The sequence below is a fragment of the Globicephala melas genome, chromosome 13, assembly GCF_963455315.2.
Source record: "Globicephala melas chromosome 13, mGloMel1.2, whole genome shotgun sequence".
NCBI lineage: Eukaryota > Metazoa > Chordata > Mammalia > Artiodactyla > Delphinidae > Globicephala > Globicephala melas.
In genome coordinates this window covers 42,890,293-42,917,478 of record NC_083326.1, presented here as the reverse complement: position 1 = coordinate 42,917,478, position 27,186 = coordinate 42,890,293, and the positions used below count along the sequence as shown (strand labels likewise).

At 44.1% G+C, this 27,186-nt stretch overlaps 1 protein-coding gene across 2 annotated transcripts in view; it reads right to left on the bottom strand.

Moving 5' to 3' along the window:
* The window catches only part of B4GALT6 (beta-1,4-galactosyltransferase 6), a 65,085-nt gene that overhangs the window by 20,841 nt on the left and 17,058 nt on the right, over positions 1-27,186 (bottom strand). The window contains exons 2-4 of one of the 2 annotated variants that reach the window (XM_030876479.2): positions 25,873-25,989; positions 18,247-18,360; positions 334-458 (exon numbers count right to left, since the gene is read on the bottom strand). In XM_030876479.2, the coding sequence (XP_030732339.1) occupies positions 334-458; positions 18,247-18,360; positions 25,873-25,989 (356 nt within the window). The remainder of the gene's footprint in view (positions 1-333; positions 459-18,246; positions 18,361-25,872; positions 25,990-27,186) is intronic. The other variant, XM_060310403.1, reaches the window with a different exon arrangement.

The following is a 27,186-nucleotide window of genomic DNA, read 5'->3' as shown; positions in this document are numbered from 1 at the left end:
CAGCAGGAAGCAAAGAAATCACAGCCTCTCTTCCAAACAGAACAGGAAAAATCATCTGTTTTCCAAGCCAATCTCAAGCAAGGTACTTATCACCAGGATCTCCAAGAGACTGAACACAGGAGCATGTATCTGTATACGCACAGGTGCCATTCAGCTTCACAGGTAACACGATTAACTCACATTTGGACTATGAATACTTACACATTAAACACAAACATTTTGATGTCTTAAATTTATCAAGACAAAGGGATTTGACTGTATATTCTGAATCAAACACACTTTTCCTCAAATGCATAGTAACAGTCACACTACTTATGAAAAAATGGACCTCACCTTCCACCTGGGTTTACAGTCTTTAGGCCTCCAGTGACCTCCTGGCTCAATATCTAAATCCTTGGAGAAGAGGTGATGAATTTCATCAAAACTGACTTCACTTACATTGACATTGAGGAATCCCCCTAAAAGGTCAAAAATGTGAAGAATTGTTTTAATACGAAGTCAGACAAACAACAATCAGTAGGGTGATGGCATAATGTAGTTGCTGAGACGGTACCATTTATTCCTGTTATCACCATATAATTGTTAATATCACCTTTCAGTTTTAGTTTGGATGATAAATTATATGGTCATCCTACTATCTTTGGTAAATCAGCCAAAGAAAATCAAAGCACTTAAACTTTTTGCTTTTGAGTAATATGGTGAATATTATAATATTCTTTGGGAAATGTTTGCATGTCATTACAATGTAGCTTATCATTCCAATTTATTCAAGTATTTAAAAACTAGTTTTTAATTTCAACATAATCAACACAGGAGACAATGAACACACAGTATGTAAGAGTTAATTAAGCAGTTAAGTTTGACGGGGAGCTCAATCTTAGCTTCTATGTACTGGGGAAATTATCTAACTTCTCTGTGCCTTAGTTTCCTTATCTGTAAAAAGAGATGGTAATACCTGCCTCCCGCTGTGGTTGTATCCATTAGATGAAACAATGCCGGGCACAAAGGTACACATTCAGTAAATTTAGCTACTATTACTGTCATCTACTTTACTGACATTTCTTCAGAGAGAGAATTCACAAACACAATTCAACAAATTTATTTTGAGCACCTACCATGCATCCCCTTGACATGCAAAACGGAAAAACTATAAACTTCTAAGATGCTCCTGGTCTACTAAGCACTCACTCTCCAAATTAACAAATATATGATATTCCTAGAAATGTTTTTACTAACAGTTTTTCTAACATATACCATGGAAACAGGAATGACTCTTGGATGGAAAACCATTTCCATTACCTCAATCAAAACCAACTAAGGGGGCTTCCCTGATGGCACAGTGGTTGAGAGTCCGCCTGCCAATGCAGGGGACACGGGTTTGTGCCCCGGTCCGGGAAGATCCCACATGCCGCGGAGCAGCTGGGTCTGTGAGCCATGGCCGCTGAGCCTGCGCGTCCGGAGCCTGTGCTCCGCAACGGGAGAGGCCACAACAGTGAGAGGCCCGCGTACCGCAAAAACAAAAACAAACAAAAAAACCAACTAAGAATTAAGAGAACTAAGGACTAACAAAACTAAGTTCTTTCACCTCCTTGTCTCATGAAATACAAACCAACAACTATTGAGGTTTCCCATTTCAAGTCTTCTGAGCTCAGTGGCCATGATTCCACACATACAGTCAGCCCTCCATATCCACAAGGTTGGTTGAAATCTGTGGATGCAGAGCCCACACATGGAGGGCTGACTGAAAGGGATTTGAGCATCCTCAGAGTTTGGTACCCTGGGGGTCCTTGAACCAATCCCCCTTGGATACTGAGGGATGACTGTAAAGCACTCAGTTCCTCTTCGACGGAGCCTCTTTCCTTTCCTCTCTTCCTGCTATTCTATATTCTATAAGGTTTCACAGCCACTCGTCTTCCCATCCCCACTCTTCATCCTAAGTAGGAAGGAACATCCGTCAGTGGCTTCCACGAAGCACTTAGGCATACTCGAGAGAAGTATTTCAAAATGTAAATGCCTAGCTTCCACAGAGTAAGCGAGGAAAAAAATCTGCGATCTTCTAATGTCTGCCTGTTCTCCTGACAATGTTTGCTGTCTTTTATAACCAAATACCCATCCTTTAGTGTGACAAGATATGCAAAGTAGCTAATCTTAGAAAGGTCAGATTTACCTAAAGAGTAACCTAGGAACTTACACAGAAAGGATAGATCAAATGTAAGATCCATCGGTCAATGTGAGTACAGACGACCATGACTCAGCTGACAAAACAGACTCTGGCACTGTAATAAGACAAAATTCACACAAAGAAATCTGATGCATTTAACGGTATGCATAATTCCTAAAATGATAGTAATTAGGCTAAATAATAAGCCGTTCATATAAGGAACTGAAGTTGGTATTCCTTATGCACTTTTAAACCAATTTTTTTGCCTTTTTCCAGCTTTATAGCTTCAACAGCTGTAACCAACATTATTGTCAGCAGTTTTCTCCAGTATCATTTGCGTTTAATTTTCATCTTGAACACACATGTGCCAGCAAATTAAGAGACAGGCCTTATATCTTTCTCCTCAGTAGACAGGGCCTCTGGTGTCCATCACTTACAATCCCTGATGCCCAAGGCACCCGAAGTTCACCTCCCTCTCCATCGGCCCCCCCATTCACATTCCTCAGAGACCCTTAGCAGCTTTTCTATGTGCTTATTGCTCTTTGATCTGAAATCTTAATATCTTACTGGCTGAAGGCCATAGATGACCCAGTGGCATGAGGCTGTCATGCCAGGAGTAATAACAACATCGCTATTGGGGGTGGGTATGAAGGGATGGGGGACAGGCTCCAGGACAGGCAGCGCCACCGCTAAAAACAGCAAGTGTGTGATCAGAAAGAGAGAGAAAGGAAAATAAACACTAATTAGTGGAGGTGGGGTGGGGGGGCAGCAGGGTGTGATGAGAAAAACAACTTTTGTTTCTCTGAAAAAACAACCACTTATCTCTGAGTTGCTGCCTGTGCGTTTCACAGTGTGATACCCCTGCTCACACCCAGGGTCTGGATATTTAGATAAGAACTTGAGTTTAGGGACTTCCCTGGTGGCGCAGTGGTTGGGAGTCCGCCTGCCAATGCAGGGGATGCAGGTTCGAGCCCTGGTCCAGGAAGATCCCACATGCTGCAGAGCAACTAAGCCTGTGCGCCACAAGTACTGAGCCTGCGCTCTAGAGCCTGTGAGCCATAACTACTGAGCCTGCGCTCTAGAGCCCGCAAGCCACAGCTACTGAAGCCTGCGCACCTAGAGCCCGTGCTCCGCAGCAGGAGAGGCTGCCGCAGTGAGAGGCTCAGGCACCTCAGTGAGGAGCAGCCCCTGCTCACCACAACTAGAGAAAGCCCGCGCGCAGCAACAAAGACCCAATGCAGCCAAAAATAAATAAATAAATAAATTTATTAAAAAAGAAAGAACTTGAGTTTAGGATTCCCACCATTTAAGTGCCTGCTCTGCTTCTCCCGGGGAACCTTTTAAAATAAACACTCAGAGTTAAGCCCGCAAAAAATTAGTGACCTCTACCCCGGCAACCTTTTAAGTCCTAGGTGCTTGCCGTCCTGCTCTCCATCTCCTGCTGGCTGGTGACCTGGGATAGAGGACGGCACTCCCCCGCCTCACTGTGCCCTGGCCCCCTCTGGGATCCGTGACTAAATCCTGAGACTCTACTTCCTTTGTGTGGGTGTACTGAAACTGCACCTTGCATCAGAATGACCCCCTGGGCTCCACTTCCCCAAAGTGGGAGCTCGGATGCCCAGGGAGCTACCTGCCAACCAGTAAGGGTGGCTGGTGCCCCCTCACACGGCAGGTCATAATCCTCATGTTCTTAATTCAGTACAGCAGCTCCAGCTGCTGAATACGGTTGAAGAAGAGGACGGGGTCATGGGCGCAGTCTGTACACCCATCCGATGCCTTGGAGCTGCGGGTGGCTCTCTTCCCCCTCCAGACCGCTCAGTCTCCCTGGGAGGATCCACTGCTGGCCGGCAGTAAGGGCCGCTGCGCTGCACTGTTGTGTGTTGTGCCACCAGGCTCTGCTGAGAATCCCCACCCTAAACTGTTGGTGCTGTAAAAGGTCAGACTCCGCTGCAGAGACGAGCCAGCAGGCCCCAGTCTGAAGCAGCTCTGTCTCCCATTATCCTCCAAAGGAGACCCCACTCGTGGTCAGGTGTGGAGGTGATTGGCGACCATCACACATGCCAAGTCTGGGCACTGGGCCAAGGCGAGCTAACCTGGACTGTCAGGTTCTGCCTCTTTCCCCCACGCAGGGACAGGGCTGGGGGACAGGCTATGATGTACTGGGAGCCAAGGAGAGCTCCCCAGGGCCCTGGAGCCGGAGGGGCAGGCCGGCTGCTGGGCCCACTGTGTCGTGTCAGGACCGGGTGCTGAGCCTGGGGAGCCGGCCTAACCCCTGAGGAGGCAGCGCTATCAGGGCCATCGTGGCACCCGGGAGGCAAAACGCTGCAAGGCAAGCGCGTCACATGCTGCTAAAAGTGGGGCCCCAAGCGCTTGGTACCGGCTCCTCCCACGTCCCCAGAGGATGTTAAAAAACTACTAGAAGCCTGTGAGACCCCCATGGCTTGGGCGTTATGGAGCACAGTGGCATATCTACATGCCAAGTCGTGAAGGTTACTACGTTCTTGGGGCCTGGAGCTTGCCCCAATACATCTGCTAATGTTGCAGAGGTGGAGGTGGACCCTGACCCTCAGCAGTTGACTGGGACCCCCTAGAATGGGAGGTGGCAGCAGAGGAGTTAGGGAAGAGGCGACCTCTGTCCCAGGCATTCCCTGTTACAATCCATCATACCAAAACATCCAACGATGGCCAGTGTGAATGAGGAACAGAGACACCTAACTATACCATGATAGAAATGCAAGGGTTTTTAGAAAAATTCGTTCAAAAGAAGAGGGAGAAGGGCACTGATTGGCTCTTAGGGGTCTTTGGAACTGGTTCCGAGCTTTGTTTACAGAGAAAGAGACCCCTCCAAGCCTCTGAGCCCACAGAGACAGAAGGAAGAAGCTCGGCCTCCCTCACAAGATGAGCAACAAGCTCTCCATACTGGCAGCTGCAGAGATCAGGGTCCCTGATGACTTAATCTCGGGACAGCTGAACGCAAATTAGAAGCCTTTGTTCAGGTGCTGCCGGCTCTTCAGGAGACTGTGGTCCCATCCCAAGGGATGATGCTGTCACCTCTCAGAATGTTCCCGCCCCAGCAGCAGAACCCAGGATCCCACACCCTGATCTGTGAGAGTGACAGCCACCAAGGCCCCTGTCCTAGGGACCCTGCAGTTCCCCGAGCTTGTCCCTCCTCTTGGGGACAATCACCTGTTCACTTCTCTAATGGGATGCTCTCATTGACACTGGAGCCCAAATTACATTGCTTCCCCGAACCCCTCCAAACAGAAATGAAGGGCACCCTGTAAATTATAAGGCATAGCAAGTAGGATAGCAGAAGTCACTACTGGAACAACCTTTCTTAAAAATCTTTTAGTGGTGGCCCCTTAACCCTACCTTTTCCTGACATGGGTATGGATGCCCTGACCACATACATGGAGGAACAGGACCCACACCTGGTCCCAAGGAGTATAATCCCCCACCATCTTGGGCCTTGCAGCTCTGCCACCCGGGGGGGAACCCTGACTCCTCTGGCTTCCTTGATCCCGCAGCCTGTGCCCACTGTGGGTCCCGGGCCCCGGTGTCGTCACACACGTGGTTCTCCACGCGTTTCTCCTTCCCTCCACCTCCCCGCACCCCGGAGTCCTGTCTGCTCACTCCAGGGCACTTCAGTCTCTCTGAGAACACTCACATCACTGAACAGACACCCCCAATTCAGCTCTCTGCCCCCTCATGTCAAAGCCTGCCACATTCACCCCCAGTACACTGGGAGTAGGTCTGCTACTACCCTCAACAGGACTGAGGCGCCTCAAGGTGACCCTGCACTGAGCATAAAACAACACGTCATTACAGCAAACCCCACCCTGGGAGCCAAGCCGGCCGAGCACTCTGGGCTGTTAGACCAAAGGCCAGCCTTAGCGCAGCAGCAGCAGTGTGACTCTTTAGCACAGACAGCTTGGGTAACCGTTTAGCTCTAGATTACTCACTGGCCCAGGAAGGAGGTGTATGTGCTGTAAGGGGCACCACCTGCTGTGTGTATATTAATAATTCTGGACAAACTCAGACAAATTTACAAAAGATGGCCTGAGATGTGGTACTAGTGTTCCACAATCTCACCTAAGTTTTAAATCAAATACCTATCTTAACCTTATCCAAGGGCTTTGATTTATCTTCTTGGCTAGACCCCAACTAATGGGGGGAGAGTGGTTACAGACAGGATTTCAAATTGTCATTTGTCTAGTGATATTGCTGATGGAATTTTTGCTTTGCTCAAATGTTTCGTGTGCTGGGAGATCAAAACCCTGCCAGGGGCTTTTACTATCTCCACCGTCCAGAGAGTGCCTATGATCTTCCCTAAAGATTAACGGTGAGGCATCACGGGATCAACTGTGATGAGAAAAACAACTTTTGTTTTTCTGAGTTGCTGCCTAGGCATTTAACAGTGCGATAACCCTGCTCACATCCAGTGTCTGGACATCTAGATAAGGGCTTGAGTTTAGGATTCCTGCCGTAAGTTCCCACTTTGCTTTTCCAGAGGCATCTTTTAAAACAACCACTTAGGGGCTTCCCTGGTGGCGCAGTGGTTGGGGGTCCGCCTGCCGATGCGGAGGGTGCAGGTTCGTGCCCCGGTCCGGGAGGATCCCATGTGCCGCAGAGTGGCTGGGCCCATGGGCCATGGCTGCTGACCCCGCGCGTCCGGAGCCTGTGCTCCGCGGTGGGAGGGGCTGCGGCAGTGAGGGGCCCGCGTACCACAAAAAAACAAACAAACAAACAAAAAACAACCGCTTAGAATTAAGGCCAAGAGAACTTTGTGACCTCTGCCCCAACCACCTTATAAGAAACAGGTGCTTGGTACCCTGCTCTCATCTCCTGGGACGGAAGACTGTCCTTCCCACCAGCTCTTTGCACCCTCCTCCGCAGCTCCCAGGATCCTTAAGTAAGAAAGCTTATGACTCTACTTCCTTGGTGTGGGTGTATTGAAACTGCACCTTCCATCAAAACAACCCTGTGGTTTCCACTTCCCCAAAGCAGGAGCTCAGATGCTGAGGGAGCTACCTGCTAACCACGTGTGGCGGGCTCATGCCCCTTTATTCAAACAGGTCATAATCTGCAAATTCTTAATTTAATATACCAGCTCCAGCTAGTCAACACATGGTATTACAATACTTATTTCCTGTGCATAGAAAGTGAAGGGAAAGGGGCATATTATAGAGAGTGGCCAGGAAGAGGCACGGAGAAAATGAGCTAGTGGTGACACAGTTTCCAAACTACCCTCAGTGGAAAGAACCTCTCGAGAGCCTGTGGTCAGGACCTCAAGTCCTTCCTCCCTACTGCACCCACTAAGGCTACTCTCATCTCCTTTACCTACCAGGTGTCCCCTCCAGGTTTCACTCAAGAAATTGTTTCACCTTCCCACACTGTTGGTGGGAATGTAAACAACCATTATGGAGGACAGTATGGAGGTTCCTTAAAAAACTAAACATAGAGCTATCATATGATCCAGCAATCCCACTCCTGGGCATGTATCCAGAGAAAAGATACTTAGGCACCCCAATGTTTATTGCAGTACTATTTACAACAGCCAAGACATGGAAACAATCTTATTGCCCATTGATAGAGGAATGGATAAAGAAGATGTGGTATTTATACACAATGGAATACTACTCAGCCATAAAAAAGAATGAAATAATGCCATTTGCAGCAACATGGATGGACCTAGAGATTATCATACTAAGTGAAATAAGTCAGACAGAGAAAGACAACTATCATATGATATCACTTATATGTGAAATCTAAACAAAAAAAGAAAAAGATACAAATGAACTTATTTACAAAACAGAAACAGATACACAGTCTTAGAAAACAAACTTATGGTTACCAAAGGGGAAAGGTGGGGGAAAGGATAAATGAGAAGTTTGGGATTAACATTTACACACTACTATATATAAAATAGGAAATCAACAAGGACCCACTGTATAGCACAGGGAACTCTGCTCAATATTCTATAATAACATACATGGGAAAAGAATCTGAAAAATAATGGATATATGTATATTTATAACTGAATCACATTGCTGTACACCTGAAACTAACACAACATTGTAAATCGACTATACTCCAATATAAAATAAAAATTTAAAAAAGAAGAAAAAAAAAAAGGAAGCATTCCAGTGCTCTAAAGCCGGGAGAGAAGGCATCCCGCTTTACTTTCAAAGAAGTAAGCAATCAGCCAGACCCGCCCCCTTTACTTCACCTGCTGAGATTTCAAGGGCAACTGAAGAGGAAGGACCCAGTGAGCTCCAGGGACAGATCCCCACCTCCACTCTGTGCTGCACCTGAGGTTTTCCAGTGGGGACACACGCTCTCTCTCCCCAGTTAGAAATTAAAAGGTCGAAAAACATATCTATTGGCTGAAATCTATTTACCCAGCAGTGCAATCATTCAGCACACAAATATAAACAATGTAAATAATGATTTTCACCCTTTGGAAGGTGGGACCAGGGTTAGAAAGGCAAGAGCAGGAAAACTGGACGCCTAAGAGACGAGAGGCTGCCACTTAGCGAGAAGGAAAGTGGAAGAAGACAGTCAGTGGTGAGCTGCCTCTCAGGCTGCGCAACAAAGCCTAGGTGCCAAGCTCTTCTGTGTTGTGTGGGAGGGAATAACTTGGTTGTACCACTGGCTACACGGCACATTCACTCTAATGCCAATTCAGCATGAATTGGCAAGACGTGCAACGATGCCTCCTGCTTTGGGAAGTGGGACCTGAGTGGCCTGGGATCCGTTTGGAACAGCACAGGCCCCAATCAAAAGTTTATGGTTGTGTAGATTACAACATATCACATGACATGGTTTAGGATATTATTTTTTCTATTAAAGTATAATTCTTAAAATAGCAAATATTCAATACATATGAATTACCTGTATTTAAATTTTACTTGAAATGTAAGAAAAAAATGTAAGGCATATCATCTCTAGCCAAAGAGCTGTTTTCTCCATAAATCAACAGGTTTCAGTGACTACTTCACTCAGTTTGGGGCCTACCTGTATTTTTTGGTATCTAAAGCCTAATTCTACATACTCTGGCTCTTGTCAGTATTTTACCCTCAGGGTTCCCAGTGTGCACTGCCCAAAGACCTGACGACGTTGTCAGAGAAACCCCTGAATTTCCTCTAGAAATATCCCTTCAGGTGAATTCTCTTCTGAAGTCAGAAAACGATTTTTACGATAAGATGGCACATCCCTTCCCCCACCCTCTGGGCGGCTGACCGAGGGCAGCTCAGAGGCTGAAAGGTTCCATGAGTCATCTTGCCCCCAGTCACACACAGCCGCCTTTGAAGCCACCACTAGAAACTGCCCACGTCCAATGCTTTCCTTTGGCTTCTCAACTTCTGCAATTGTATAACGTCTACCTACACAAACAACTTCTTACTCAATTATTCTTGAAGTGACCAAATCCTAGTATTCTAAACAGAGTGGTTTTTTAGTCACACATCTCCAATATCAAGGGCAATGCCTCGACACAGGATGGGTGAATGAATAAATGGATGGATGGATGAACGAATGGGTGCATGAACAGATGAGCAGGAATGACAGAGCTGGCCATGTCAATCCCGTCTCACCTCCCTCTGCTTCCTTCCTCCCTGCATTTCCAAACCTTGGCTCCATCAGGTGCTAAAACATGCCTTTAAGACATTTGTACAAAAGATGTCCCACAGGGGCTTCCCTGGTGGCGCAGTGGTTGAGAGTCCGTCCACCTGCCGATGCAGGGGACACGGGTTCGTGCCCCGGTCCGGGAGGATCCCGCATGCCGCTGAGCGGCTGGGCCCGTGAGCCACGGCCACTGAGCCTGCGCATCCGGAGCCTGTGCTCCGCAATGGGAGAGGCCACAACAGTGAGAGGCCCGCGTACCGCAAAAAAAAAAAAAAAAAAAAAATTAATGATGTGGTTTGTCACGAAAATATGGTATATCACACACCACTCTGGCCTTTTCCAATGTGTTTTCTCAAACCATTCAGTTGCCAAGAAGCTTCCATACACTGCATCTCAATGTCTTTTCTAGAATAGCACCTCCACTCCTCATCTTAAGTGAAACACTATTCTTCCTTTCAAACTGTGCTCAGTGCTTACTTCCTGAGGTCCACAATCTTGGGGGTAAGGCATATAAGAAGGTACTCTGCAGATTATACCTACACCTCACAAAAATTAATTACTTCCTTCTTTCATAAATTTACCTCCTTTGAAGTTTACGACTTTCAGCCGAACCACCTTCCAATATGCAGCCACATTCACTGAGAGTTGCCCTCCTCTCCCTGGACATCCTGCATGTAACACCCAGCTCCACATTCACACCCTGGGCACCACTGTCACCTAGAATGACTGGCAGTGTCAGAGTTGAAAGCCAGTCAGTTCTGGCTTCAGCTTCTCTCTGCTGTCTCCACATTTTTCCTGTCTCTATGGTCTCCTAATAAAGCAGCTGATTAATTTTGGTGGAGTGGCTAAGAATCACCAGGCCTGCCTGTTGAGAATGGAAGTCCCGGGCCCATTCTCAAAGCCCCTGTGTCAGTAGACATGCGTGGGTCATGTTTGTGGACACCCAGCTTTACCTGAACACATTTCAGGGGCCTGAACTGCCCGCCACTGAGTCCTGCCTCCCAGAGGAAGAAGCTACCTCTCCACTCTCCCAACCTCTCCAGCAAAGAGAAGCAGTCAAGTGACAAGATGCACCCGAAGGTGACTCTGAAACAGAAGTGAACATGAGGACGTGGGCACTCTGCAAAACTGTCTTTCAGTAAAAGTGCTGGCAGAAGCTTCTGGCATTAAGGACCCCAGGAGTGGCACCTCTGGGCACGTCTGATCGGAGCTGTGATCTCTGCCAAGTGGCAACAGGAGATGCTGCCCAGAGTGGTCTGGGCCTTGCTCTGGTGGCTCAGCCTCTGAACTGACCTCTGTGGCCACCCAGGTTTTTTTTTTTGTTTTTTTTTTTAACATCTTTATTGGGGTATAATTGCTTTACAATGGTGTGTTAGTTTCTGCTTTATAACAAAGTGAATCAGTTACACATATACATATGTTCCCATATCTCTTCCCTCTTGCGTCTCCCTCCCTCCCACCCTCCCTATCCCACCCCTCCAGGCTGTCACAAAGCACCGAGCCAATATCCCTGTGCCATGCGGCTGCTTCCCACTAGCTATCTACCTTACTACGTTTGTTAGTGTGTATATGTCCATGACTCTCTCTCGCCCTGTCACAGCTCACCCTTCCCCCTCCCCATAACCTCAAGTCCGTTCTCTAGGTCTGCGTCTTTATTCCTGCCTTACCCCTAGGTTCTTCACGACATTTTTTTTTTCTTAAATTCCATATATATGTCACCCAGGTTTTTTTTAACCAGCATCCCCATGGCTTCTGGTGTAGATCATCTCTGGACCACACGTAGAGAAACCCAGCTCCACGAGTTTCACCCAATCACAGCAATGGACTGAATGTTTGTTCTCCCCACCCCCCAAATTCATATTTTTAAATCCTAACCCCAAATGTGATGGTTTTAGGAGGTGGGCCCTTTGGGGACTGATTACATCATGAGGATGAAGCCCTCATGAATGGCATTAGTGCCATTATAAAACAGACCCCAGAGAGATCCCTCACCCCTTCCACCATGTGAGGATACAGCAAGAAGACAGCCATCTATGAAGCAGGAATCAGGCCCTCACCAAATACCGAATCTGCTGACACCTTAACCTTAGACGTCCATCCACCAGAACTGTGAGAAATAAATATTTGCTGTTTAAGCCATCCAGTCTATGGTATTTTTGCTATAGCAGCCCGAACAGACTAAGACACACCCATATACTCACAAACACTGTTATTTTCCCTCCCTTCCTGACCTGCCACACCTGATCAACAATTTTCCATGCTCAAATTCTGCACCCAAGAAATACCACTGAAGAAAATCACGTAAGCACATAATCCCACCACTGAGGTGACAGTACCTAATTTACTGCCTTAAACATAGTAAGCTTTCAGCAGAAACAAGCGTTATATTCTTTGTACATTTTGACCCCCACGGGGTAGGGAGGGCTCTCTTGGCTAACCGGTTAGTGAGCACCTTTTCCTTTATGATTGCTTGACTCCACTTTGCATGACCTACAACGTTCAAAATATCTACTCCTCCTTTACAAGCTGCTCCATCCTTCTTGGCCGCCCCCTCACACATATCCTTCACACGTATCCCCCTCATCCTTCTTGGCCTCCCCTACTTTATTAGGAACACAGAAGCAACAGGCCTGAACCCCCTTTACTTTCCCCCCCTCATCTCCAAATGAACGTCACTCCCGCCTCAGGGCAGGAGGTGTCCCCCTACTACTTTCCAAGGCCAGTTCTTCAACCCGAGCACATTCTGTGTCCTGTCACTTTCTCCAAGATCCAGGCTCCCTGGATGCTTCCCTTCTCCTCCCTTCACTCCCCATCTGTCCAGAGTCTTCCCCTCCACTCCCGCAGCGCTTAAGGTTCACTTGAGTCCATCTCTTCCTAAAACGTTGTCCCCTTGACCCCACCTCCTCCACAGATTCCTTCCCCCCAGTCTCCTTCCCTTTCCCACCAAACTTCTTTGTTTTATTCATTTATTATTATTATTTGGCCATGCCATGCAGCTTGCAGGGATCTTAGTTCCCCGACCAGGGATGGAACCTGGGCCCCCTGCAGTGGAAGGCGGAGTCCTAACCACTGGACAACCAGGGAAGTCCCAAACGTCCTTGTTTTAAACCAACTAGTTTTTACAGACTTCTGAGTCACTTCTCAGGACAGTGTATCTTGCTTCTCACGCTGCCGCCCCACTGGAATTGTGCCGACTGTGATTCCGTGAGTGTTCTTCGTGCCCAATTCAATGGCCTTTCACAGTCCCTCGTTCTACCTGCTCTGAGGTATGTGACAAGGTGGAGCCCTCTCCTTGCTGTCCTCTGGAACACCGTCCCCTGACTCCCCTGTGTCCCTGGCTGCCTTCCCTTCTTTGCTGACCTCCCCTTGCCCCTCAGACATGGATGTTCTCCAGGGGTCCACTCGTAGGACCTCCCCTCCTCTCATCTCCAGCCCAGATCCCTCTGAAGAAATTCAGACCCCAAAAGAACTCTCCTGAGCTTTAAACAGAACAGGCCCAACACTGAACTCATGCACTTCCCCGTTCTCCAAATGTGAGGTTTATCCCGCATTATATGTTTCAGTTAACGGCCACCGAGACAGAAACCTGGAAAGCAGCCCTGATCCCTCAGCTGGTCACCACGTCTCTTCTCTTCGGCGCCACAGCCCCGGCACGTGCCCGTTGTTCCTCTGGGGCCCTTGCAGGAAGCTCCTCACGGCCCCTCCAGATCCCGGCACTTCCCCATGCTCATCCATTTTCAACTTCTCATCAGGATCATCTTTCCAAGCTACCATCCTAGTCACACCATGTACCTACCTAAAGCAGATGAAGGTTACATTCCCTAAAGCAGTGTTTTCTGGGGTTTCCCTGGTGGCGCAGCGGTTAAGAATCTGCCTGCCAGTGCAGGGGACATGGGTTCGAGCCCTGGTCCAGGAAGATCCCACATGCCGCGGAGCAACTAAGCCCGTGTGCCACAACTACTGAGCCTGTGCTCTAGAGCCCACGAGCCACAACTACTGAGCCCATGTGCCACAACTACTGAAGCTCGCGTACCTAGAGCCCGTGCTCTACAACAAAAGAAGCCACCGCAATGAGAAGCACGAGCACCGCAACGAAGAGTAGCCCCCGCTCGCAACTAGAGAAAGCCCGTGCGCAGCAACGAAGACCCAATGCAGCCCAAAATAAATTAATTTTTTTAAAAAAAGCAGTGTTTTCTGTTTTTACCCTATTTTGTCCCTAGACCCTTGGAAAACCATGTGCCCTTATCTTAGAGAGATACACACCAGGCTGTAAATCAACCCTCTGCACACACTCTCAGGGGCTCCGTTCCCTCTGATGCCCACCTCACAGATGCCGACAGCTTCATGGAACCCAGGCAGCCCTCGGATTGGTGAGTCCTTTACACAGGGCCCTTCACCTCCCTATGCAGCACACATCCCACTACACACCCACCCCAGTCCCAGCGGACCACTCCCCATTCTCAGAACACAGGGCCTCCTGTGCTCGGACACTGCCCCCTCAGCTACCTGCTGAACCATCCTGCAAGATCCACTTCCAATGTTCCCTCTCTCTGAAGTCTCTCTTTCCTTCCAGAAGGAAACTGCTGTCTCCCTTTCATCACATAACAACCCTTCCTCCGAATGTGTAACCCGCTCCAGCCGGCAGGCACATACTCAGCTGTGTTTCTCCCCGCCTGCCCCTGCGAACAACACAGGGGCGGCTGCAGGCGGGTCACGACTGCTCCGTTCCTCTGCAGTGGCCCCCATCACTCTTTTCTACAATAAACGTGGGCATGATGGTTTGTTACATTAAGCATTACCTGAGCTTCTCTGAAGTTTATAAATTCATCTCAAAAAGTCCTTGTAGCTTCTGTTATGCTCCTAAGGCTAGCAACTATAGAAACTATCAGGGTTAAACCACAAAGGCAACTACTCCAAAAATGCTAAGGACAAAATATATAAAAGTCATTACAAATGCACTCTATTTGAATAGGAATTAAAAGATAGGAAATCTACACGTAAGTCCATCTTCATTTTAATGCAAAGTGCACAACTGACATTTTCCATCTCTATCCTCATCCAGAAAATCAAAACATCCATGCTAAGCACTTATTATTTTTCAGCTCTAGATAAAGTGAATTGTTAGCACGGAGAGTGTCACATAAATAAAATAAAACTGAAAGTGGATTCACCCTCTGGAGAACCTATAAATACTAACAATAACAAAGAAGTATTCACTCATATTGTACAAATAACATTTAAAATAGATTTTACACTGTAATTGATTGTGAAATAATGCTGAAATCCATGAAATCAACTTTATGTGAATTCCAACTGGAGAAGTTCAAACTTCATCTTTATGGTAATCCAGTGCCAACAAAAATCAAAAAGCAAGTTACAGCTAGATAATCAAACAACAACTTTAAGCCTTAACTTCCCTTCTGGTGATTACAGGAATTCAGTATCATACATACTTGAATGGTTTTCATCTAAGTAGATCACCTTCTTACACAGACTCTCCTTGACTATTATTTGGGGAGGTATGGTATTCAATTATTTTGTGTGATATGACAATAAGATTTTTATACATAGGTATTTTATTATGCTGTTCTCTTTCATCAATGGGAAACAATTCTGTTAATTAAAAACAAATTAAGGATGCGTAGCTAAGTAAAAAATGCCTTAATTCCACACATTTCTCCTAGGTTTCTCACTCCCTTGATCATCGTAAAATCTGGCTCCATCATTCAAAGAAATGAGGAAAAGGAAAGGGAACAGCAAATTAACGTCTACCAAGCTTCAAGCACTGTGCTTCTCTTTATCCTCACAACACTGTGAAGTGGGCATATAATCCCAGATTTTACAGATAGGCAAACTGAGGCTCTACTTTGCAGTGGTCACAGGACTAGTGAGGGGGTTCTCCAGGATGGCTCGTGTCAGGCCCCTTCCTAAGGAGTTATCTGTATGAGGGCATATTTTCTACTAAACCATCATCCCATCAGGCTGGCCACAGCTAATTGGACAAGGAATTGGTGCTGGACCCAAAGCCAGCAGAGCCATGAGGAGGCCTTCTGTGAAAAGGTAGCTGGCCAAACGGGTGTGATCCTCTCTTGCAGAAGAATGCAAGACTGATGGGAGCAGAGGGGAGGAGCGGGTCACCAAGACAGTCAGCGAAAGGCAGTGAGAACAGCCGCGACACAATCTTTCAAGCACGTGACAGGAGCATTTATGAGTTACGGGGCCAGGGGAGAGGAGGGCAAGGCCTGGCAGGCAGACGCTCTGAAACAGACTTCAATTAGTACCCAGAAAGCACTAATTAAGAAAATGGCAACTAAACCAAGAACAGAAAGATTTCCTAAAACTATAAATCCTTGAATATGCAAATTATGAAAATGAAATTACTGTAATCAATATTTCAACAGAACATTACACCCAGTGGTCTCAGTACTACACAGACAAAAACATTCATTTTTAGAAAGCCAAGGCTGCAGTGACAAAGTAACGACAAATACATAGCCACAAAAACCATAGCTTCATTCTCTATTACAGGACAGCAAGGAGATAACAATATGAGAATCAGCTGAGAATTTTTTCTTAAATACTCAGGCCCTGCAGCTAATTAATAAAATGAGAAACTTAGGGGTTGGGTCCCAGAATTATGAAAGCTATGGTGCAGCCAGGATCAATTCTAGATCAGTGGGTCTGTGGCCCAAGGATCACCAACATCAGCATGACCTGGGAACCTGTCAGAAATGAAAATTCTCAGACCCCACTCCACATCTACTGACTCGGAAGCTCTGAAGGTGGGCCCCGCAATGTGTGTTTTATAGGGCTGTCCAGTGATTCCGATGTACCCTAGAGCGTGAGAACCATGGCCTTAGATGATAATAAAAGGTGAATCATACTTTTTATTACAGATATCTCTATCAACAACATACTGAAAAAAATCCTACAAACATGACAGGCAAAGACTAACTTCCTCAATAAAGAAAAGTAACATAAAGACATAAAAAACACACCTTAGATACTGAGGACATTAAGACACGTGGATAAATAAGCAATTCAAAATAACGTTTATTTGAATTTTAATTACATAAAAATCAAGATACTAACTTATATGTACAAAGTATGCTTAAAATCAGAGGAGGGAGACACAAACAATAAAAGCTGCAGAATAACAGCCGTGTGGCTTCTGACTGATTATAGAGGTTTTTTTAAATGATAATGTATTATCTTCATAATTTTGAAAAAAATGTTTAAAATACAGTTATCTTGATCCCTACCTCATATTATACATGAAAATTCAAAACAAAATTGTAAAATTATTGGAAGGAAATAAAAGAGTATTTGTACGGCTTTCGGGTAATAAGGAAAGCTTTCTTAAGACCAAAACAAGCAAAAACCTTAAATAATGTGATTGATACACTTAGAAACATAATTTTAAACGTCTATAAAATAAAAGACTCCATAAACAAAATGAAAAGACAAGCCAATTGCAACACATATAGCAGACAATAGGTCACTGCTGGAATATATATAAAGAACTCCCACCGATCAATACAAAAATCTAATTAACCAATAAGGAACCGATAAAACGGTAACTGAGTCACAGGAGAGAAAACTCAAAACTACTCACAAACACAGGAAAAGTCACTCAAACCCACCAGTAATGAAGAAAGTAAGAACTGAAACAAGATACCTTTTTTGATTTGTCATAATAGCAAAAAGTGTTTTATCTATAAGAATAGCAAAATTTTTAAAGTCCATCAATATCAAAGTGGTGCATTCACGCTTTGCCCCTGGGGATATAAACTGGTACCGCGGCTGTGGAGTGCAACCACACCAGCCTACCTAGCAATTCCACTTTTAGGCATGAACCCTCAAGCACACATGCACAGGGAAATCTGTATGATGTTGTTCCTTACAGCACTGCTTTGTGGTAGCAAAACAGTAGAAACAACCTAAATTTCCATCAGCAGAGAAAAAGGTAAATGAAATGTGGTACATGTATTCAATTATTCAAAGATACACTATAGGACAGTGAAGGGAAATAAACTGATCTCTATGTATCAGCACGGACAGTTCTCAAAAAATAATTAAGAAAGCAAGTTACAGAAAGAAATGTAATTTTAAAATCATTTATATAATTTCTTAAAACCTTTGAAACGTTCTAATTTCCTATCTATGTAAAAGATAGTGTTAAAATCATTTTAAGGATAATTTTAAGAACACACATCAAACTCACAACAGAGGTGAGATTACTTCTGGGTAAGGCATAAGCTTTTTCTTTAGCTTTTCAATCCTCCTCCCCCTCCCAAAAAATTGCTTTGCACCCCTCTCAAAAGAAAGTCAAATAACATGCTACGTGATATGAATACGAGCACCCCCAATAATGGCCTGAGGGTGGTGTGCTCAAACCATGCGATTTCATTTTATTATAATACAAGCAAATAGTTAAGTCAAAAGTAGATGAAACTTACGCATGTAAGGCAGCTTTTCCGGGCAGGGGAGGTATGGCGAATATGTGAAGTTTCCCGGAAGATACGTTGTTGCTTGAACAAGATAATCACTTGAATTATTGCCTTCAGGATAATCTTAGAGAGAGAGAGAAAAGTTACAACCCAAAAATTGTCTTTTGCTTTGCTCCTAGTATGAAATGCGTCACCGTCACTGTGTAAAGACTACAATCTGCAATCTGCAGCAGTACGTAAAAGCAATTATCTATAAAGAACTAGAGAAAAGCAAAATACAGCTGCCGTGACTACTCTCCCATTCACCCTTCACCACTGCCAGACGGGACCTCTCAGCACGATTTCCCCGGGGGAAGCTGGGACAAGTCTGGGGAGCAACAAGGCCCGATTCATGCGTACACACAGAGCAGGCCCATTTGCAACTGTAAGAGAACAGGTGTTTCCACCCTTCCCCCAGCTGAGCCACTTCGAAAGAGGGAGTGACAAAGTGAGAGAGTGGCATGGACATATATACACTACCAAACGTAAAATAGATAGCTAGTGGGAAGCAGCCGCAGAGCACAGGGAGATCAGCTCGGTGCTTTGTGACCACCTAGAGGGGTGGGATAGGGAGGATGGGAGGGAGGGAGACGCAAGAGGGAAGAGATATAGGAACATATGTATATGTATAACTGATTCACTTTGTTATAAAGCAGAAACTAACACACCATTGTAAAGCAATTATACTCCAATTACTCCAATAAAGGTGTTAAAAAAAAAAAGAGGGAGTGAAAGTACACCAGGGGATCCTCTTCAGTATCAAACAGCCCAGGGTGTTCTGGACAGCCACACAGCCACAGCACACTGCTTCCACATCCACAGAGCAGAGGGTGGGAGTAATGTTTTCTCATCGCCTCACACTTGAGAAACTGCGATTTACCCACTCAACTGACTTTTGTAATACAGCCCATTTAAAGTCCTTAAATTAGTCATTCCCAACCCGTGGGCTGCAGTTTCTAGAGAGCCCTGGAGCTGTTATTACATTAGGTCCATTATCTTTAGAGTCAGCAAATTATGGAACACCGAGGGTACGGTTTAGAGCACCAAAGTCAAGTGCTGAGTTCAAATCCTGCCCCAACACGCACTAGCTTTGTGGTACAAAGCAAGAGAACAGAGTTTCTCATCTGCACCTACCTCATGCTGTCGTTTTCAGATTTCAGAAAGATAAGTGTACAAAGTGCTCAGAACAATCCCTAGCCCATATGCATATTCAGGAACTTCAGCTAGGAGTGACTGCTTTAGAAATGAGCCCCTGACTCAACCTGGAACAGTCAGAGCCTTGGGAATTTTAAACTTGGAACCAAGGAGCTCCCATTTCAGTTCCTTTCTGGAACAAAGTTCTGAGATGCAAATCTGGGAACCATGACCTGCCAGCTTCCTGCTATGTAAGAGGAAGTTGGTCTGAGAGAATGAGACCAACATGTGGTGAGTAAGAGATGAGAAATGGAAACCGCTGATTAAACTACCGTCTGTCTTCTGGATCACAAACCCTGTACCCACAGGAAATGAAGTTCTAGCAGACACTTTAGGAAAATGTGAAGACTTTCAGTCTTCAGTAATCTGCTCTGATAACAGAGGTATTCCTATCAGAACTGGCCTGCATGCAGAGTGAGAAAGGGGGAGAACGGGCATATGACTTAGAAGAGAGGCCTGTCAGCCAGAGACCAGCAAGCAAAAGGCTGAAGGTCAAAATCACAGCCTTACTGGACTGTAAAAGCTAAACCCTCTCACCGCAGAATCCTGGAAATTGAATATGAAGCATGTGAGAAGAGTCAAAGAAAACCAAACACCTCCCGTCCATGGCTTGGCCTAACATAAATATTCACTCATCATCAGAATACAGTAGATGACAGGAATTCCCTAGCAGTCCAGTGGTTAGGTCTCCACACTTTCACTGCCAAGGGCCTGGGTTCAGTCCCTGGTCGGGGAACTAAGATCCTGTGAGCCACGTGGTGTGACAAATAAATAAATAAATAATAAAGTAAACTGAAGAAATTCTTTAAAAAAAATATATACCGTAGATGGGGATGCAGCCTGGGAGCCAGGATGGCACTTTGGAGCAAAGAGACACACCCCACCTTCAGGCCCACCTTCTGGAAGGGGCCTTGCAGAGCGGAACCCCTTATGAATAAGTGGAAACACCTTACGAACTTGGAAAGGCATCAGTAAGGAGGCTTTAAGGTAAGTGTGTTACCAGAAAACCCCAACATGATAAATATGGACCAATGATGGTACAATGGCTAAGGCCTATTCCACCAGGAAGTCAGAAAGCCCCAGTAACAGAATCCTCCCCAATGCCTTTCTCCAGAGGAGCCCTGGAAAGCATTTGATAAGGAAAATCCTCTAAGACAAAGGAGGGGGAGGGATTCAGTGGACATTAGCTGTTTTGTACGCCAAGACACACAGGGACGGACTAACACCACGGAAACCCCTCTAGGAGCCCATACTCTGTATCTCACCCATAGATATCTGAAAGATTTAAAGATACTAAACATAAAATAAGTGTAAGGAAGTCCAATAAAGTTCTGATTCTTTTTTTTTAAATCCCTTTAAAAATATATATCTAGATATATATCAAATTTCAAGTTATAGTAAAAAAAACTAAAAGTTCTGCTTTTATGGGGACTCCCACTATGTTAGCCAAACATCTACTCTACACAATGCATTTGTAGGAGCTGAAAACAGAAGATAGATAAGCTTGTCCCTGGGAGTGCACTGCCTTTATGTGTTCCAAAGGCAGTGTGTGTGCTCATTTTCATATAATGCTGAAGAAGATAAACATTAACACTCACGCATTCCTAATTTCTTAATGTCACGTAGTTAAATTTAAATAAGGGTATTTTCTTACTGTAAATAATTTATTAATTCTTGTCATTAAAGCTTGGGCCCCTTTTCTTAGCCACACATAATTTATAGACTCTATTAATCCACACCTAACTCACAGAGATTTTAAGCTCTCCAGACATCTCTGCAACACAAACTGTTAACAGCAGCTCCCTTTGGGGAGTCTCATGGCAACAGGAGGGCTAGAGGACTGTTTCACTTTTTATTCTCATGCCAAAATGATTGAATTTTTTTTTACAAAAGAACTCATGGATCACTTTCATCAGTTTTCAAAGAACTAATGTTAAAAAAAAAAAAAAAACTTAAAGACATGCAGTATCAGTATATTCATGTCCTTTAAATATGAAGTTTTGGAGCTAAACATGTTATTCTTGGCTACATCATTACAAATGATCATAAGGATCTCAACTTATTGCCAGACTAATAAAAGCATCTGTATCCCTTAAGTACTGTGTCCAGTTGTAGTTACGTCATCCCAAAGTATTTTGTATATAAGGCTATCCACCCCCTTGCCATTAGTCTATAAACTTCTTTTAACTGAAATCAAATTGCCTTTGATTTCTAGCATCTAATAAAGGACCTACAACATAGTAGAAACTTACTGCAAATAAACACTTCACAACTGATAATATAGCCAACAATGATTTAAACTTTTGGAGACTCTGATGTAATAAACCCACAAAATGGTTATTCCTACAAAAGTGGTGAGGCCCATGGAGTATAACCCACTGCTTTCATTTCAGGAGGGTTTTTTTGGGGGTTTTTTTGTTTTTTTTTTTTTCAGTACACGGGCCTCTCACTGTTGTGGCCTCTCCCGTTGCGGAGCACAGGCTCCGGACGCGCAGGCTCAGCGGCCATGGCTCACGGGCCCAGCCGCTCCGTGGCATGTGGGATCTTCCCGGACCGGGGCACGAACCCGTGTCCCCTGCATCAGCAGGCGGACTCTCAACCACTGCACCACCAGGGAAGCCCCCAAATCAGGAGTTTTAAAAGGTGATGCATGACAATGCACTGAAGGCTGATCCACCACAACTGCTGTAAAATGTAGACATTATTTCATCTAATGAATGGATGAAACCACAGTGAGACCTGGCCCCTGCCTTCTTCCTTCCAGAGCCACACCAAACGAAAAGGAAACACAGAATGAAAACTGCTGGACAAGTCCCCTCTTCAGCTCTCACTGGACCTTAGGAGAACAGGACCAAAGAAGACCTCTCCAGGGCTTTGGTTTCCCTGCAAAAGGCAGCTTAAAGCAGGTAACAGAAACTCAATGAGCATTCCAGTCTATTTACTGCTAGCCTGTCATGTCAGTCTGGTGATGTCTGTGGGCCTCTGACCATGCATCCACCAAATGAGGAAGTGTGCTGGGTTATTTCTAACAAACCTACCAGCTCTAACACTGCGTGACCCTTGTCATCTGTTTTGATAACTGCTCACTGAATACATTTTGTTTTCTTAATTTGACTGACTCCGTGGGCTACAAGGCAAGGCACCATTTGATTATAAAAGAACATGGTTTCTTTACAAAAATTTTACATACATCTCTTTACACTTGGTGCTTCAGAACGTTCAGGCACAGGGTTAAAAACTCCTTTTTGGAATCAAATGTACTTAGAAATATCACAATTTGCCACTAAGTGTTAAATATTATGTTTTTTGCAAACTATTTTCATTGGCATATAACACTGTGTTAGTTTAAGGCGTACAACATAATGATTTGATACATGTATATATTGTGAAATGATTACCACAAGGCTAATTAACATCCATCACTTCACACGGTTACAGTTTTTTTTCTTGTGATGAGAATTTTTAAGATCTAATCTAAGTGATAATTTTCTTTTTTATTGGCCATGCCGAGGGGCATCTGGGATCCTAGTTCCCCGACAAGGGATCGAACCCATCTGCACTGGAAGTACAGAGTCTCAACCACTGGACCGCCAGGGAAGTCTAAGTGATAAATTTTAAATGAGTCAATACATGTTCATCAACTCTCCCCTGGAGCTCAATTAGCTCTTTGTAAACCTTAGTGTCCATTATCTCCTTTTTGGCAGATTTCATCTGTACAAGTCTGTGCAGAAATAAATCACTGCATTATAAGTAGCTATTTACATTTCCATCTCTCTCAGAAACCTAGAGATCTTCATGTAGAGGGAGGATTTTTTTTTTCTTTTGGTAGGAATCCTTTATTTTTGAATAGTACTATTTGCCTTTTACAATGAATGCTAAATGCCAGATCTTCATTTTATTCTAATAGTTCTATGAAACAGCGTAGATGAAAAAGCTGGGCATAAAGAGCTTGCTGAATCTTTTAAATATACGATAGCTAGTTGGTATAAGAACAAGTGCTAGATCCAGAGTCTTCTGATCCCTAAACCAGAGAACATCAGAAGTCTGAAAGACAAGCTCTAGTCCTGGTTGACTAGTTACTAGCTGTGCAGCCGTGGGTCAATCACTTCGTCTGGGGCCTCAGTTTTCCCAGCTGTATAATAATGGGGTTGAAGTAGGTGATCTCTAATGGTCCTTCTAGCTCGAAAGCTCCAAGATTATTTTCCCTAAAAAAGGTAATGTGACAACGTGGAAGAAAGACTATGCTGTTTAAAGGCACAGTTTCAGGAGGATGTTTTTCTTCATCTTGTATCTCTAATATCTAGCTAAGGATACCTACACTAACTACTCAAGATAAATGAACACGGCAGAACCTCACAGTTGCCTATTCAAACTCCATTTTCCCTTTCTTCCTTGGTAACAGAACCCCAATTTCATTCAGGGCAGCAGGGAGCCCAGCTCAAAGACTATCATTCCCAGGCGTCCTTACAACTAAGTTCTGGCTAGTGAGACGTAAGCGGAACTACCACATGGGACTTCCGGGAAGGGTCCTTACAAAGGGGGCACTCTATTTCTTCTTCTTCCCTCCCTTCCATCTCTCCTTCTAATGACCCAAGGGCAAACATAGAGACTGGAGACCCACAGCCATCTTAGCCTGTGAAGCTACATGACAGAGCAGAAGTGGGAAAGTGTGTGAAGACTTTCTCCACAACAGAAACAGTCCTCCATCCAGACTTCTTTTGTACAAGCCTCATGGGTTTAAACCACTGCAGGCAGGTTTCTCTTACAACCAAACCTAATTCCTAACTGATACAATAACTGACGGTCTCCTGAGAAGAGTTGCACCATCAGTAAAGGGACCATGTGAAAATTTTCCAAAGGTTCATAAAAAGCACACTTTCATCAAAGGATGCACTGGTTGTTCGGTCTTCACTGCAACTACGACTTGGTGAGGGGAAGAGAGGATTTCCTTTTTTTCAGCTGTGGGATGCTGCAGTGGGGTTGAGGGCAGGGTTGTCTTGCCCAAGTAACCAGTTCTCCTAATCAAAAATGCAACATTCACGCATATAACTTATTCATACTCCAGGAAAATAACCTGATTGGGCACAGATTCTATTAGCACTCACTTATACAAATACAGTAACTTAAAGATGCTTAATACTTCAGGGGAATGAACTTTTAGCGAATACCTTCACATCAACTTATTCAACCAGGACAAGTCTTAGCGAAGCTTTTAAAATGTTTAAAGTTCTCCTAAAATTGACCTACTGTTCAGAAGACCAATTAATGCAGAAGACCAGTTCATGAGACTTTTACCGTACTATTAAAATATCAGCTCAGATGAGACAGTCTTTCTAAAGGAAATTTCTTTAAAGTTAAAAGGAAGAAGAAAATGAAGAATGTTTGATTGGCGGCATCATAATACAAATCAGGCAAATGACTAGGACAGGTTTTGCAGAATCATGTGTGACATTAAATTAAGAATCAATGTCACAGTCTTGAATTTTTAGAAGGGTCTAAAAGTATTACCCATCTTAACGCCCATTTTAAGAAAATATACCTATGGTTGGGAGATAGGGACTTCCTATTAGGGTGTGGGGATATGTGTGTGTGATTTACAGTGGCACAATGAATGAAGAACTGTTGACATAAGTCTTTCACTTTAACTGTTTAAAATGAGAATACAGTGGATGCAACAACTGATAATCAGCCACTGAACCCTTTAAAATAACAGCCAATTCTACTTCAGGAAGACAATGTGGAAACACTGCCAGAGAAGAGCACAAGCATCCTCCCACAGCAGTTGAACCTATTTACATCATTAAATCACTAGTTTGGCCTATTACACAGGTTTTAACCTCATGTGATTCTGATGGAGATTCTTCTTCCAGATTATATTTTAAAAAGACAAGAGCAGCTACTGATTTCCAATTTTATATGATTTCTCCCATTAGCCCCTAAAAAGGCCATACAATTATTAAGACTCTTCTATAACTAAAAACAAGTACTTTCTAGACATAGCTGGGAAAGCATCTTAGGAATTAGAATGGGCATAAAGAAGATGGCAGTATGGCTAAGATGAATAAATTACTCTCTTTGTGGGTAATTTCTTTTCAACACAGTAGGCAAACTGAAAAAGTACAAGCTGTTTTTCATATTTTATGTTTGCAAGAATTAACTTAAGTATCTTTATACAAAGCCCTCATCACCTTGGTGATCATACCCTTATATATATCCTAGAATACATGACAGTCCCGACTCAAGCAGTGAAAGACCCTCCCAGTGCACTTAGTAGGAGACCTTCATCTTTAACAGGAAGGTACTTGGAGGCAGAACCAGAGCTGAAGAGATTTGGTTTACTGATTTATGACTCTAAGGGTAAGAAGTGGAAGCAAAGCAAAATTAAACAGGAAGCAGTCTTACCTGTACCATTGAGTGTAGTGTTTTTATTTGTGTACAGCCTGATCATATGTCCTATTGTTTTTACATTCTCTCTCAACATTATTCCTCGAGCTTGTACCATAAAGAGATATGTGTTGGCTATAAAGGGAAAAAAAAAGAGAATGTCATGACTCAATAAGCTTTTTAAAAATTTTTAAAAATAATATTCAGAACTGAGGAACTGCCCAATAGACCCAAACTGACTCAATTAGTACATCCAAAGGGAAAAGAGAAATATAAAATGACTATTTCCCATTATCAAAAACTTACAAAAACAAACTCTTTTAAAAAAACAACAAAATGAAAAAATTAAAGTAGTAACATCCATCCATCAAACAGAATGAGACTAAATGAACAAACTGAAATATCGTAATTCCTTTATCCATAGATGATTTTCTACTATAAAATATACTTAGAAATTTCGAAGAGGCATTTTTTTATAAGTATTCAACCATATACTCCTAAAATTCACTTTCTCTAATTCTATATTAATTCCCTCAAACCAAAGATTCCACAAAGGTGAGGATTCCATCTTGAATCATAAATAGATCATAAATCAATCTCTCTAGTATGGGTATGGATCTTGCAAATTCTCAAGCCGTTGGAGGGGCAGAGTGTAGAATGATCTAGAATCAGTATCACTTTTTGTAATTTTTCTTAAATACTTGAACTTTTACACCCCCTTTAAATCACAAATCTACCTACCAGGACTGTAAAAGCAGACAAAATCAAAATCAATGTGGCATTTTCAAGCTGTTAATCTAATTCTCCAGAGTAAGTGCTTCAAAAATAATTTCTAATCTCCTCCTTTGGGAGAAACTGGTAATTTGACAAAGATTACAAAAATCCCTGACTTTTGAGATGGCAAGCCTCCTCAGACAGGCACAGAAGTCAAGTCAAAAGACCTTTTCTTTTTTGGTCCTGATTCTGCTACCATGGGCAGCTCACTGGATCTCAGTTTCCTCAACTAAAACTGGCCGTACTACACTAGGTTTCTCTAAAGCCCCTTCTACTCTAACTTCTCCAAGCATGAAGCTAAAAATCATAAACTCCATTCAGACAAGAGGAGGAAGCTCACTTTCATGGCAAAACCAAGAAACTGCAAGGCTCGGTTAATGGCTCTTTCAATTTTAAGGTAAGCTGTCTCCCAACACAGTAATGACACTCTCGAAAAATGAATGCTGAATGAAAAAATCAAAAATGCCGACTCATTTTCTGGGCCCAGTTCTGCTTCTTCGACATGATACAGAGAAATGAGCAAAACGTTTGCTACCTCCTTTCCCATTTTTTTGAAAT